This window comes from Esox lucius, chromosome 20 (assembly GCF_011004845.1).
Source record: "Esox lucius isolate fEsoLuc1 chromosome 20, fEsoLuc1.pri, whole genome shotgun sequence".
NCBI classification, from domain to species: domain Eukaryota; kingdom Metazoa; phylum Chordata; class Actinopteri; order Esociformes; family Esocidae; genus Esox; species Esox lucius.
In genome coordinates, this window is record NC_047588.1 from 15,774,172 (window position 1) to 15,789,616 (window position 15,445).

The 15,445-nt window shown below is 46.6% G+C and overlaps 1 protein-coding gene across 2 annotated transcripts; it reads left to right on the forward strand.

Annotated features, from left to right (window-relative positions):
* ptpn23a (protein tyrosine phosphatase, non-receptor type 23, a) lies at window positions 1–15,386 on the forward strand. Of its 2 annotated transcripts, none has more exons than XM_029115642.2 (22): window positions 1–9; window positions 5,776–5,850; window positions 6,109–6,236; window positions 6,544–6,620; window positions 6,731–6,780; window positions 6,939–7,070; window positions 7,623–7,703; window positions 8,032–8,163; window positions 8,246–8,293; window positions 8,395–8,510; window positions 8,704–8,783; window positions 8,885–9,065; window positions 9,176–9,321; window positions 9,409–9,723; window positions 9,801–9,955; window positions 10,094–10,245; window positions 10,526–12,905; window positions 13,110–13,294; window positions 13,384–13,488; window positions 13,595–13,733; window positions 13,874–13,990; window positions 14,135–15,386. In XM_029115642.2, the coding sequence occupies exons 5-22, from the start codon at window positions 6,745–6,747 to the stop codon at window positions 14,711–14,713; spliced, it is 5,079 nt and encodes a 1,692-aa protein (XP_028971475.2). In that variant the 5' UTR covers window positions 1–9; window positions 5,776–5,850; window positions 6,109–6,236; window positions 6,544–6,620; window positions 6,731–6,744; the 3' UTR covers window positions 14,714–15,386. The 2 variants fall into 2 exon arrangements, with proteins under 2 accessions (XP_028971475.2, XP_028971474.2); XM_029115641.2 differs by lacking the exon at window positions 1–9 and adding an exon at window positions 251–483.
* Window positions 15,387–15,445: the final 59 nt, after the last annotated feature.

Below are 15,445 nucleotides of genomic sequence, written 5' to 3' on the forward strand. Positions count from 1 at the left end.
AAAGAAATAGTAAGCAGAAGTACAGCAGAGTATTTTACAAATGTTCCCTTTAAAACAGGATAATAAAAGAGACGTTAGTTTCAATTTACGTGGAAAAAATTATGTGATATAGTTATTGCCTAATAAAAGATACAACTAATGGAGAATTTCAAATGCAAAACCTCTAGTGAAAATATGATTCTTATATCAGCGAACTCCATTTCCAACAAATATTTGCGCACTGGAACGTTCCTTCTGACGTCACGTCCTTTAGCATCCACATAATTTCCTCTTGAGGAGTAGGTAGGGATATGACACAGTTGTTTGGAATTTTTTGAAAATAACGTATACAATCAATTACATTCAAAACTGCTACAGTCATATTTATAGACAAGTCACTTTAGCACAGGCTGGGCCGCGATGGAAGCGGTCCCCCGTATGCCTATGATCTGGCTGGATCTGAAAGAGGCAGGGGAGTTCCAGTTCAGCCCGTCCGTGAAGCAGGTGAGATGGGTGGGGAAGAGGACCGACAACAACAGTGTAGCGCAGTCTGAGATAGGAAGTTATCCCGCTAGGATTACTGAAGATAACCGTAAATAACCAGCACATCTTTAGTTACTCGTCGGACGCAACCAGTAAATGTGTTGCTAACAAGAAGCTAGCAATCTTGTACATATTAAGTTAGCCTCTGTCAGTTTTTACAATCGCCTTTGGCTTTGTTTACAGTTTAATATTAGCCATAATTAGCCTGTCTACGTAGCTAGCGAGTTAGCTACTGTAGCTAAGTTGATAATTAACTATTTGTGCCAACGTGTAACTAATAATGTTTAAGTTCATCACAAAGCGTCTTGTCAGAAGTTACCGTAGTAGTTATAACAAAAAAGGAAAACTAGTTGTCTTGGTTTGCGTGCAGGCCTGTGTGATAAACATGATGATGTCAGCTTGTTATAAAATATTAGTCCATACACCCCGACCAGTTTTACTTAGAAGTCTAGAAAGATGAAATCCGGTCAGTCAGTGAACATGAAGTAAAAACAAATACACAATGAAATAAGTGCTGAAAATGAGAGAACAGTCGAATCAATGTCGAGTTTAATGGTATAGATCTTCCTGAGCTGGACCCAAGCACAAAATATACAGCCTCTAAGCGCTAGCTCACATTCGCAAAGGGGAATCCCCATGGAAACCGTATGCCGTTTTAATGGCCATCTTAAGTGCAGATCCAATTTACAAACGCTGCCCTATCGGCCTTGATTAAGCTTGGTCTGGTGAGTAAACACGTGATTACTTGCAGGGTATACATCGCCCACAGTTCAGTGCAAACTGTAGTGACTAATGATCATGGCTGCGAAGTTTAAAATATCTTTATCAAGGCAAGATTTTTGGGTCAGACTCCTCCTGAGGTGCGTAGTTATTTAGCAAACTGTGTAATGAGTTCACAAATTACGGTCACAACGCCCTTGCAGGTACACTCGGATGTGAAAATGTAGAACATTGAAGGACTTAGGGTTTAGGGGATGACTGCTTTGCTTTTGGAGTACAGTCATGGAGTGTTTTTTTGGACCATGTGATCCATCCACGGATTTCCAATTTATCACGTGAGCCTTTTTTGTTTCGAATATTTTTTTATTGGACCAACAGAAATAGGGTAGCACAGGAATTTTTACAAAAAGTAAAAACTTTCCCTTTTTAAAAAATATTTTAAAGGATCAACAGAAGGTCTTCCTTACCATAATCCCATGTCCAAATTTCTTCCTGCTTAATGCCTTTGCTTTCTAGCCCTTCTGTTTTCTAGTAGACCATGTTCTGCCTACCTCAGTCCCAGATATTTGTTTTAGATGATGTTTTTCTGGAAAGGAAATTTATGATAAAAACAGAATAGGAATGGGGAGGAAAAAATGTTTGAATGAAGAGTGTATTAGAGTTTCATTGTTCAGGCAAGCTTGAGATGCAGAATGGAGGTAATGAGGGAGACAAGACCACCATAGTGTCCTTGAAACAAGGCACAAATGTTTTTCCCAGTCTATTTCTTGTGACTTGTTAGGGCAAGGCTGGCAAAAAAATTGCAAACATTTGTGCCTTGTTACAAGGACACTGTGGTGGTCTTGTCTAGCTGATTGCCTCCATACTGCATCTCAAGTCCATTAAAGCACAAGTGATATAGACTGACTATAGACTGATAAGAAGCTTTTTACAGATAAAAGAAGACTAAATGCAGGTTAAGACTTATTCCTGCAGGCCACGATCATATCTAACATTTTTCCAACATCAACCCTTTGGAATTACCTGGATTTGTTGACTTGTTGCATCACCCAAATTGTGTTGAGCTTCAGATTCTCCACCTCATATTCTCCTGCAAAATGTCTTGATTAACTTGGGAATTAATTTTTCCACTGATAATAGCTAGCCGTCCAGGCCCTAAGGCAGCAAAGCAGGCTCAAACTATGATGCTCCCTCCATACTTTACAGTTGGAATGAGGTTTTGATGTTGGTGTGCTGTGCCGTTTTTCGGCACACATAGTGTTGCTTGTTCCTAACAAACAACTCAAGTTTTGTTTCATCTGTCCATAGAATCTTTGTCTAGTATCGCTGTGGAACATCCAGGTGGTCTTTTGCAAACCTAAAACGTTCTGCAATGTGTTTTTGGATAGCAGTGGTTACCTCTGTGGTGTCCTCCCATGAATACATTGTTGTTCAGTGTTTTATGTATTGTAGACTCATCAACAGCAAGCCAGTAAGTTCATTTATATACATAGATGCAATTCAATGTGCTTTACATTCCTAAGATCTTCTGGTAGTTTATTCCAGTTTTGAGCAGCATAGCTACTAAATGCAGCTTTGCCATGTTGAGTTTGGACTCCGGGCTCTATTAGCTGACCTGAGTTAATGGATCTAAGAGCCCTGCTCAGTTTATCTTCAAACATATCAGAAATGTATTCAGGGCCTAAACCATTCAGGGATTTATAGACTAAAAGCATCACTTTAAAATCTGTTCTGTAACTGACTGGAAGCCAGTGTGAAGATTTAAGAACCGGATGTGCTCTGTTCTCTTGGTGGTGGTTAACATTCTAGGAGCAGCATTCTGAATGAGCTGCAGCCTTTTTGGGGAGTCCAGTTAAGAGCCCATTATGGTAGTCAACCCTACTAGAGATAAAAGCATGGATGAGCTTCTCTTGGTCTTTTTGGGACACCAAGCCCTTGATTCTGGCAATATTTTTAAGATAATAGAATGCTGTTTTGGTGACCGCTTTGGTGTGACCGTTGATCGTGAGATCTGAGTCTATCAGAACACCAAGATTATACACTTGGTCCCCGGTTTTTAGTGCCAGAGAATCCAGCTCTTTACTAACAGTAGTTCTCTTACTTCTGTTGCCAAACACAATAATCTCTGTTTTATCTTGGTTTAATTGTAGACAATTTAGGTACATCCAGGTATTTGTGTTCTATACAGTGAGACTATTGAGCTGGTGTCATACGGTTCGAGAGCCATATATATTTGAGTATCATCTGCATAGCTATGGTAGTTAATGTTGTTGTTTTGTAGAATTTGTCCCAGAGGTAGCATATAGATTGAACAGAAGTGGTCTGAGAACTGATCCCTGGGGAACTCTGTGTCATAGCCACCCTATCAGATTCATGGTTGCCAATGGTGACAAAGTAACTCTGGCCTTCTAAATAAGACCTGAACCAATTAAGGACTGTCCCAGAGAGTCCTACCCAATTTTCCAGCCTGTCTACAAGTGTTCTATGATCTACAGTGTCAAATGCAGCACTGAGATCTAATAGAATCAGAACTGTAATATTATCCAAATCAGTATTCAGCCATATATCATTTAAAACTTTTATCAGCGCCGTTTCAGAACTGTGGTGAGGTCAGAAGCCTGACTGAAGTTTGTCTAAGAGACCAATTGAGTTCACAAAATTGCTGAGTTGTCAATGATCTCAATGATCTTGGCTATAAAAGGGAGATTCGATACAGGTCTATAGTTGTTCAATATAGATGCATCCAGTGTTATCTTTTTTAAGAGGCTTAATGGCAGCTGTTTTTAGAGACGTTGGGAAAATGCCTGATTGCAGAGAGACATTAACTATTTTCTGTAGATCCATTGTTTTAGAGTTAAAAAAAGTTGTTTAAAAAATGCAGATTTATTTAACAAATTCAGTAATTGAATTTTAATTTCCCTGACATTAACAACATATTCAAAGTGTTATCCTTGTTATATCCATATCCTGAAATGCACGTCACCATTATTTCTGAGACAGCTGAAATTGCTGTGTAGCCTAGCCAACTGTGTTCCATATGACGTTTGCAGTGGCTGAAGGCTACCATGTTTAGGCTAACGTAATGTAACCATAGCTTGTTGTAGTAGACTACTGTCCTTACTATTCAGTCTGTGTCATCTGTCAAGTTCAAGATGCCATGAAAAGTGAAGCCATTCTTATAGGAATCTGGCATCTCCACAGAGTGGTAGCACATATTGTATTCTGTACAGTTGCAATTATTTTTTTTTGTAATGTTCAAATGTTTTTATTAAAGCAGTGTATGTTTAAGTACATGGGATTTATTGTTTTGTTTTAGTTTTTTTACTGTGGTATCAAATTGGGTGTCGAGAATCATGGAATTTCACTGGTATTTGTATCAACTTCTTGGCCATAATGATGGTACAGTGTCATTGTTTGACTGTGTAGTTCTGATGGTTTGTCTAATACTTTTCATTTTTTCACTAAAGAAACAAATTCAGAGATGTTAGTTCCAGAGATTTATGTAAGACTTTTGTTGACACTCTAGGATTCTTCTTTACCACACTGAGCATTCTGCGCTGTGCTCTTGCAGTCATCTTTGCAGTACATCCCATCCTAGGGAGACTTGACTAGAGTGGTGAACTTTCTCATTTATGGATAATCTGTCTTCCCTTGGACTGATGAACATCAAGGCTTTTACTTTGGTAACCCTTTCCAGCTTCAATCAAGTGAAAAATTCTTAGTTGTAGGTCTTCTGAGTCTTTTGTTCGAGGCATTGTTCACAGGGCAGCTCTAACTAACACATCCAATCATGTCTCATTGATTGGACTCCATTTGGCTCTTGTCATTATCTGAGTGGTTCACATACTTTTTCCACCCTGCACTGTGAATGTTTACATGGTCTTTTCAAGTAAAGGCATGAAAATTTGTAATTGTTGGTTGGCAAATAGTTTATTGATGTAACTTAAACGAAGATTAGATCAAATTGTATCACCAATTTATGCAGAAATCCAGGTAATTCCACTGAATGTTTTCAGTAATAATGCCCTTTATCGGCATTGTTTGCAAATATAACAAGGGTAAAAAAGTGTACTGTAGAATGTTTGTTTTCTTTAAAATTTAGAGTTGACTGCAGACTTGCATATCGGGTGTCCGTACTGAACAATTTGATAGTGGACAGTGTTGCCAGGAAGACTTTTCAGACAAATCATGTTGAGATAATGGCACTATATGCTTAAATATGTACTTTCAAATAACTTAGGCCTTATCCCAGAAAGCTGAAGGAAGAGTTAAAATTGTAGTAGACAGGAATCAAACCCATGCTCCAAGGGTATATGTCAGTTGCTCAAAATACTGGACCACCTTCAGACAAGTTGTTTTTTAAATTAAGTATTACATTGTTTAATTACAGTATAGGCCTAAAACATTCTTAGTTATCTCAGGTTCACCTGTCAAAGTTATTTGGAGCCCTGGGGTGACGTAGCTTCAATATCACTAGGTATATAATACACTAACGGAGGAAAGTTATTTACTGATCTCTTCTGTCTCTTTCAGTTCATCCTGAAAAACTATGGAGAGAACCCAGAAAACTATAATGAACAGCTGAAGAAGCTGGAAACCCTGAGACAAGTATGATGTTAAACTGAGCCATATCTGCAAATGTTATGTTGACAGAATTTCTTTTTACCATTTATGTCATGTTATTGTTGGGGTGATGATCTCAAAATGATTGACATCATGTCACATGCCTATTCCTTATATTATTCATTACTGTTATTGCATATAATCAGACCGTTTAGCTAAATAAGGATGTCTGTCTATACTTCCCATGTCTAGGTCATATACTGTTTGGTCTTTCTACTAAGGGTTTCCCTGTTTTTCTGGCAGGGGGCAGTGAACGTGACGCGGGACTTTGAAGGCTGCAGCATTTTGAGGAAGTACTTTGGTCAGCTGCACTATCTTCAGAGCCGTGTGCCCCTGGGGCCTGGACAAGAGGCAGCAGTGCCCATATCATGGTACGAGATAGTGAAGGACAACACATACTGCTGGGCCTATACTGTTATGTGCTGTGTTTCAATCTGGAGGTTTTATGGGATGAAATTTGCATGATTAACCATCATGTGAAGTTAAAACTGTGAGTCACACAATCATTTCTGTGGCTTTCCTACTAATAGTGCCCTTGCGCTACAGACAATATGATCTTTCTACCACAGACAGCTGCAGATAAACACATCACATTTCCTACCATGATTACAGGCCCACATATACATACATAATTCCTGTGTGCAAATCAGTGTCACCGGTTGTATTCTCTGTTACCAGGACCGAAATATTTTCTGGAAAAACAGTCACTCACGATGACATCAGCTATGAGCAAGCCTGCATCCTCTACAACCTGGGTGAGTTGAACCTTTTCAAATCTAAGGTCAGTGGTAAAAGTCCGACCAACACAATGTCTTTAACAGCTGCGAGACGCATGTCCTGTTTTCTGATGTTGTCTTCCCCATAGGTGCGCTTCACTCCATGTTGGGAGCCATGGATAACAGGGTGTCAGAAGAGGTGAGAAACAGAAAACCTTTCCTACTTAACTCTGTCTCATGTTGGCATCTGTTGTGTTTGCTATACTCACTCTGAAATGTTATGTTATCTTTTTCTCTTTTTTCCACACCTTTTCACATCTTCCCTTTCTCTTTCTCGTTTACTTCCTCATCCTCTAGGGGATGAAGGTGTCCTGTACACATTTCCAGTGCTCTGCGGGGGCGTTCTCCTACCTAAGAGACCACTTCAGTCACAACTTCAGTGTGGACATGAGTCACCAGATCCTCAACCTCAACATTAACCTCATGCTGGTAACTGTCATATGGACAGATTCAAACCTGTGGTAACTGTCATACGGACAGATTCAAACCTGTGGTAACTGTCATACGGACAGATTCAAACCTGTGGTAACTGTCATACGGACAGATTCAAACCTGTGGTAACTGTCATACGGACAGATTCAAACCTGTGGTAACTGTCATACGGACAGATTCAAACCTGTGGTAACTGTCATACGGACAGATTCAAACCTGTGGTAACTGTCATACGGACAGATTCAAACCTGTGGTAACTGTCATACGGACAGATTCAAACCTGTGGTAACTGTCATACGGGCAGATTCAAACCTGTGGTAACTGTCATATGGGCAGATTCAAACCTGTGGCTTTTAAGGATTTAAATTGAAAATGCAACCCTAAATTCCACACACAGTCTTGATTCTATCCCCAGCTCAAGATCTTAAAGTAGATTTAGTTCTTTTTCTTTTGTTGTTTTGTGTTGTCTGTATCTCAGTAAGTGTTTCTGCTGCTTCGCCAATAGCTAATAATAAAAAATACAATGGTAAATAAAATGTCTCCTTTTAGGGCCAGGCTCAGGAGTGCCTCCTGGAAAAGTCCATGCTGGACAACAGGAAGAGTTTCCTCGTAGCTCGCATCAGTGCTCAGGTATACATTTCCAGTGTCTCAACAGAAGAAGCAGTGCATATTAAAATACCAACTAGACCTTGGTTGTTGTCAGGCTGCGTAATACTCAATATGCTTCAAACGAAAGAGGATGGACGGAAACACAGAGGGACTACAAGAACATGATCCAATAGAAACGAATAAAAAAAATTGTTGTAAAAGGATTCGTTTCACTGTGCCCTAGCCTCTGAGACCAGGCCATGCTATGTACTCCATGGAGGTGTGATGAGATGTGGACGAGTGGCCTGGTGAGACTAGGTGTGCCCTAACGAATGAGCCCAGGTGTGTTAATGTTGTTGCCCTGGTGTAGGTGGTGGACTACTATAAGGAGGCGTGCAGGGCCCTGGAGAACTCCGACACAGCCTCTATGCTGGGTAAGATCCAGAAGGACTGGAAGAAACTGGTGCAGATGAAGATCTACTACTTTGCGTCCATCGCGCATGTAAGTAAAACGGTGGGTGGGTGCCTGCGATAGTGTTTGGAATGGGTCTCTCTTAATGACCGTGGGTCTTATTCCTCTCCAGCTGCATATGGGGAAGCAGGCTGAGGAGCAACAGAAATATGGAGAGAGGGTATGTTGACACGCGTCTCTTCCCCCTTGACTCTTCTGTGAACTACTATTGAATCTACTGAAAGACGTGTTTCTCATGCAGCGTGTTTTTTGTGTTTGCAGTTGGCGTACCTACAGAGCTCCTTAGACAAACTAAGTGAAGCCATTAAATTGGCAAAGGGTCAGCCGGACAGTGTGCAAGAGGCCTTGAGGTTCACCATGGACGTTATAGGGGGAAAGTAAGTAACTATACTCCATTTCCATAATGGATAGTAACTTTTTAATGATTATGGCTAGGTTGGCGCAGTCCATACCTAGTTGTTGCCGATGTAGAGATAAGCCCTCTGCCACACTCTAAATTAGTTGCATTGGTGGTTTTCTAGGATCCATCATCGTTTTCCTAATGCACTTCTCAACCACTGACTCTCATAGGTTCAACTCTGCCAAGAAAGACAATGACTTTATCTACCATGAAACTGTACCCTCTTTGGAGACTCTTGCTTCGGTCAAAGGTGAAACATTTAACCCTGACTTGCAGATCTTTCTTCACGCTAAGAAGTCCACTGCATTTTCTACAGTACGTTTGGATTTTACTTGCCATGTTCCTTTGTAGGTGCCCCCCTGGTGAAGGCTTTGCCTGTGAACCCAACTGATCCCAGTGTCACCGGACCAGACCTGTTTGCCAAGCTGGTGCCCATGGCTGCCCACGAGGCCTCCTCCCTCTACAGCGAAGAAAAGGCCAAATTGTTACGAGACATCATGGCCAAGATAGAGAGCAAGAATGAGACACTAGAGTGAGTAGGAGAGGAGAGTCTTTGGATATTTGTGCCAGTCCAGGTACACCTTTACAATGAAACTCAATGACTCCCTGGTTGGTACCTGGTCAAGTTGTGTTTGTTTGCAGGCAGTTCATGGACTCTCTGGGTCTGGAGCCCGACTCTGTGGACAATCTGGACATGTACAGTCACATCCCCCCTGTACTGATGGAGAAATGTGCTGCCCTCAGTGTCAGACCAGACACTGTCAAGAGCCTCATTCAGTCCATGCAGGGTGAGGGGTTTCCTGAAACACACACACATACATACATACATACACACAACCTCTAGATACTAATATCACTGCCCCCCCCCCCGCCAGTTCTGTCTGGCGTGTTCACAGATGTGGAGGCGTCTCTGAGGGAGATCCGGGATGTGTTGGAGGAGGATGAGGCTGGGGTGCGGGCTCTGCAGGAGGCGGTAGGAGGAGACCCGGCGGCAGAGCTTCAGGCCCAGGCTCAGTCCCTGGCTGAGATCCGCAGGGACCTGGAGAAGTACATGGAGGCCCATGAGAAGGCCAGTTTTACTAACACAGAGCTGCACAGAGCCATGAACCTCCACATTAGTAACCTCCGGCTGCTGGGGGGACCGCTGGACGCCCTCAGAGATGCCCTGCCCAGGCCACAACTTAACGAGGGTGGGTTTATGAGTGTGTGTGTGACGTTGTGGTCATGTTCAGTGTATTTCTAAAAGTGTGTGTTTGTGTTTCTCCAGAGGAGGTGGCGGGGCTGCAGTGTATGAAGAGGATCCTGGGGAAGGTGCAGGAGATGAGGGACCAGAGGTGCTCCCTGGAGAAACAGCTGCGTGACCTCATCCAGCATGATGACATCACATCCTCTCTGGTCACTACCGATCGCGCTGACATGAAGGTTCGGGTAACTTTATGCATGCTTGATTTCGATGGAATTGAGTGTGTTTATACCCTAATCCGTAATTTCAATATCAAACCTTCAATGTTTCCCCCACTCTCTGTCCACCTCCATCCCTCCCTGGCGGTCTGCTTGTAGAGGTTGTTTGAGGAGCAGTTGAAGAAGTATGAGCAGGTGAAGGTGTATATCGACCAGAACCTGTCGGCTCAGGAGAACATCCTCAAGGCGCTGACGGAGGCCAATGTGCAATACGCTTCGGTCCGCAAGGGCCTCACCGAGACGGAACACAAGTGAGCAAACAACCGAGGGGAAGGGTTTCAGTGGGACACCAGCATCAACCAGTCACTCATTCATTTTCTCCCGTGGTTATTGTTGAGTTTTGGATTTCTATCCCTAGTTAATTTATTTATTGTAAACTGGATCATATACACTATATTTGGGCAAAACAGATTTGGTTTGTTTAGAATAGTGCATAGATAAAAAAATATATATATTTATTCTGACCAAACTGAAGGCAGGATAATACTTTTATGTGCCATCATCTGGAAACTCTGCCATTTCTTCTCTCAGGTGGAACGGCATGGTGCAGACCTTGGTGGCGTCCTACGAGGCCTACGAGGACCTGATGAAGAAGTCGCAGGAGGGAAAAGAGTTCTACGAAGACCTGGAGGCCAAGTCCTCGCGCCTGCTGGAGAGAGCCAAGGCCCTGTGTCAGGGCAGGGAGGAGGACAGGAGGGCCGTGCTGGACACAGAGAGCCAGAAGAAGCCCCCTCCCCGGCCAACAGCCGCCAAGCCCTCCCTGGGTGTCAAGGGGGGTTCGGATGTTGACTCTGCCTGCTCAAGCCTGGAGGATGCCGAGCTGGCCCAGATCAATGCCGCAATACTGAGCCTGGGAGGAGACCTGCCGGAGGAGCTCCGCAGTCTCCCCGACCTCCCGCACCCTTCCTCCCAGCCCGCTGCCCTCCGCCCCACACCGGAGGCTTTCGTCCCTGCTGCCACCTTGGGGGGCAGCACCTCGTTACCCTGGCCGGGGGCGCCTGGGGCACCTCTCTATGCCCCTCGCTTCAACCCAAACCTTCCCACGCCTGAACTCCTGGCCCGAATCCCACAGTTTTGCGGCCCCCTCCCTGTCCAGGGTTTCCCTGGCGGGCCACTCCCTCGACTTCCCCCGCAGCAGACCCCTGTTTCAGGCTACGGTGCTCCCCAGCCTCAAGCCCCCCAACCTGGTGTCGGTCCGGTCCCTGTCCGTCCCTCGACCACAACGGTAGATAGTATCCAGACCCCCATTCCCAGTTACAACTCGGCCCCACGCCACTCTGTCCAACCTCCTGTCTTGGCGGGCTACCCTGTGACCCCCCAGATTTCTGCATACCCGCAGTACATGCCACAGCCTGGGGTGCCCGTTCAGGCACCGGGCCAGGTACCACAGCACCAGTACCAACCCTCTCTACACTACCAGCCCGGCCCCAGATCTATGCCTGGGCCGCAGCCCCCGCCCCACACCCAGCAGGGTTACCCACAGTACATGGCTCAACCTCCTCAGCACCAGTCTCGCCTGCCCATGCCCCCCCAGTATCAGCAGCCATACGCTGGTCAGCAACAACCACAGCCTCAGCATGGCTACCAGCCCCAGTTACCACAAGCCTACCAGCCACCACCCCCTCAGCAGGGCTATTTGGCCCAACAGCCCCCACACATGATCTCACAGGGGCCTCACCCTCCGATGCCCCCCGCCTCCCAGCCATACATGCACCCTGCCAACCAACAGATACCCGGTCACCCTCATCAGCAGATGCTACCTTCCCAGCAGCAGCAGATGCCTCATCCACAAATGCACCCTGGCACTCATCAGCAGATGCCCCCTACCTCCCAGCCCCATCACGGCCAGCTCTCTCAGGCTTTCCTGCCCAGGGGCCCCTTCCCGCCTCAGGGGCCCCACCCCGGCCAACCCCCCATACTCCGCCCTGCCCAGCCGCCCCAACACAGCCACCAGCCCACGGTGCAACAAAGCTTCCAGTCTCCCATGATGCCTCACTTGACAGTGCAGCAGCCCCGGGCCTCCCAACCTGCCATCCCCATGACCCCCACCATGTACCCTCCTCCCCCAGGGGTGAACGGGCCTCCCGGAGCCCCACCACAGCCCACCTCTATGGGCCAACCTCAGCCCCCTCCCCAACACATGATCCCACCCCCTGCTGTAGCTCCTTTGGTGGCCCCCCCACCTAACGCCATCCCTCCCCACCCCTCACCTTCCCCCTCTCCCTCCCCAGGCCTGGCCTGCCAGATGCCCTCCCCAGCCCCTACCCCTGGCGGTCCACCCTCTCTGCCCTCCCCTCCCTCCCCCGCCACCTCCCTTTTCCTGCCCCAGAACAGCACAGATGACCTGCTTTCCTCCAGCCCAGAGAGCCAGCCTGGCGGTCCTAAGACCCCTACCAACGTCCTCCAACCCACAAAGGCTGACCCTCAGGACGGGGAGCGCCGAAAGAAAAGCTCCCAGGGTATCCGGCTGATCCAGGGAGACCCGTACCAAGCCCCGGAACGCGTGGCCCGCCTCTGCGGCGAACTTGAGCGCTTCCGGTTGGCCGTGGAGGCTCTGGAACGGCCGTCAATGGTGGAAGGTAGCCTGTCAGCGTTGGATGCCTGCTGGAAGGAACTCCAGGAGGGGCAGGAGAGGGATGCCAGACCCTTGTCCATTGCCATCGCCCGCTGCTACACCATGAAAAACCGTCACCAAGACGTGATGCCCTATGACTGTAACCGCGTGCTACTGCGCTCCGGGAAAGATGACTACATCAACGCCAGCTTTGTGGAGGAGCTGTCGCCCTACTGCCCGCGCCTCATTGCCACACAGGCGCCACTGTCGGGCACAGCTGCAGACTTCTGGCTCATGGTGTGGGAGCAGAAGGTGTCACTGGTGGTCATGTTGGTGTCGGAGCAGGAGCTGGACAAGGTAGATGACACACGCACGTCTTACCACCATGGTGGATGTATTACCAGTTTGCCTTTTTAGACCAATAATGGACTGGATTGTTAAAGAATTCTGCAAAACTTAGAGTAGATTGTTCATTTACATCCAGACTGTATGTCTGGGATTGCCCCAGTAATATTTTATGCACAAAATGTACTGAAAGAACCCAACTTTGTTTTTCCGTAGGGAAAGGTTTTGCGCTACTTCCCAACAGAACGTGGACAGCAGCTAGCCCAGGGACCAATAACTGTCACCCTAACTACGCAGAAGACTACACCCACCCATGTGGAGCGAATGATTGGCCTGCAGTACCGTGACCAGAGTCTCAAACGCACAGTCATACACCTACAATTCACATCTTGGCCTGAGCTGTGAGCGCACGCACGCACACATTGCTGACATAACTGCCGTATGCTTTGATATGGTTAATCAATAATCTCCTTCCTCTCTTCTCTCCCAGCGGTCTCCCTGAGAGCAAGAGCAATCTGATCCACTTCATCCAGGAGGTTCATGGATACTACCTCCACCAGAGGCCCTTACACACCCCCATTGTTGTCCACTGCAGGTGGCGTGCCATTATGTTACCAACATGTTATGGTGACTCATCCAAGTTGTGTGATTGTGTGTGTTGGTGGTATGTCCATTAACCCCGTCTCTCCCCATCGCTTCAGTTCTGGTGTGGGCCGTACCGGGGCCTTCTGTCTGTTGTATGCAGCGGTTCAGGAGCTGGAGGCAGGAAACAGCATCCCTGACCTGCCTCTACTGGTCAAGAAGATGAGGCAGCAGAGGAAGAACATGCTGCAGGAGAAGGTGAGAAATACACGCACACCTACCAGTGCTTTAAAATATGTAATGTGCAGTCAAATTATTTAACATCCATGTGGTTTGATGTGGCATGGTTTGGTTTGATGCTCAAATTGAATTTTTTCCTGTTTTGTCTTCGTCCAAAGCTGCACCTCAAGTTTTGCTATGAGGCGGTTCTGAAACACGCCGAGCAGGTCCTTCAGAGACACGGCTACCTCCCTGCCGCTCCCTGCCTCAAGGCCCCAAGCACAGCTGCAGCCAAGGTGTGAGACCAGTGTATCCCATTGAGACTGGTTGGATAATTTTTGCCTTATATCTAAAAAAATGTAATGGTAATAATTAAATGTAGAGGTCTTACTGAGTACTGGTTACTCTACTTTTGTTGACTGGGTATCTTCTCCTCATAGCCTTACTCTCGCCAGGAGTCACAACAGGATATAGTTTTGGGAGGCGACATGACCATCAGCTCCATCCAGGCCACCATCGCCAAACTCAGCATTCGACCTCCCAGTGCCACTGACCTGGCCATGAACCCTGGCCTCAATGGTGGTGCCCCCTCTGGTCTGGAAGACCAACCATTTGTTCCCTCCAACAACCTGCCACTAGACGGAAAGCTAGAGCTGTCTGTGGCCCCTGCTTCCCTGAGTCCCTCCTCACCAGAGAAGGTTCAGTCTCTACCACCCAATGGGGTGGATGCCCCTGCCCCTTCCTCTCCACCCACAGCCAAGAACAATGTGGTCCCAGAGGTGTTGCCTGACCCAGGACCTCCCACCGGCCCTCCTCCAAACTCCTTGGAGCTGCTGGCCTCTCTGACCCCTGAAGCCTTCTCTATGGAGGGTGGTGGAGGGAGGGGGAAGCATCGTGTTACCAAGCAGAGCTTCTTGCAGCCTGCCGAGGGCCAGGGTCTCCACAAGGGGCCCATTGAGGAGGGGGGCGATGACCCCCTGAGCAGCTTGGACCCCCTCTGGAGCCTCAACAAGAGTTGAGACACAGGCCATAAGGCCTCTTTCCTACTTTAGAACCTAGTTTCAGACTGGCTCCTAGCCCCGGGTACTAACTGTTATTATTCTCTTCTAACCAAAACGACTAGCAAGGTGAACGGTGGAAGCTCCAGTAATCTCACATAGAACTGCCTGGAGGGGGGGGCTTTCTGTCGCTTTAGGGCCCCTACATTCCCCCTTCCCTGTGCTTCTGGAACCGAATCACTGTGCGCCCGTCTGTCTCGTTTCTATCATTCTCGCCTTCTGTTAAGTTTTTCTACCCGTGCTAAGTGGATCTGTTCTTCACTCATTGGCTACTTTAGAGCTGGACTGGCACTCAGCTCCACAAATCCCAGCATGCACTCCAAGCATTACTAGCAGCACAGTGTCTGTGGTCCCTGCCTGTCACAGCGGGCTGGACTCTTCATATGAACTATAATGCTAACCATGCTGATGGTAGTGACTGATGTGTTTGCACTATTGTGATTCAAACCGAAGCCGGGGGAGGAGCTTGCAGACAAAGGTAAAATTAATCAGACGACCCAATTCTGCAGTGCGGTGGCTGTCATTATGGTTACCACATACTGTATGCATAGAACAGAATCAGTACAAGATTCCTTTCATTTACACTGTAAATACATCTTAAATAAAATTAACTACCGAGATGTTATTACATTGGCATGGTTCTGATGTTTTCAATACATATCCAAATGCATGTAGGGTTTGTATTTCTCCAGT

What these genes read in the sequence shown, in the direction of transcription:
- ptpn23a (XM_029115641.2), top strand. Translation starts at nt 400, where the DNA reads ATGGAAGCGGTCCCCCGTATGCCTATGATCTGGCTGGATCTGAAAGAG. An exon ending in ATAACAGGGTGTCAGAAGAG is followed by an intron (nt 6,781 to 6,938) that starts GTGAGAAACAGA and finishes CTCATCCTCTAG; the next exon opens with GGGATGAAGGTGTCCTGTAC. An exon ending in TCAACATTAACCTCATGCTG is followed by an intron (nt 7,071 to 7,622) that starts GTAACTGTCATA and finishes GTCTCCTTTTAG; the next exon opens with GGCCAGGCTCAGGAGTGCCT.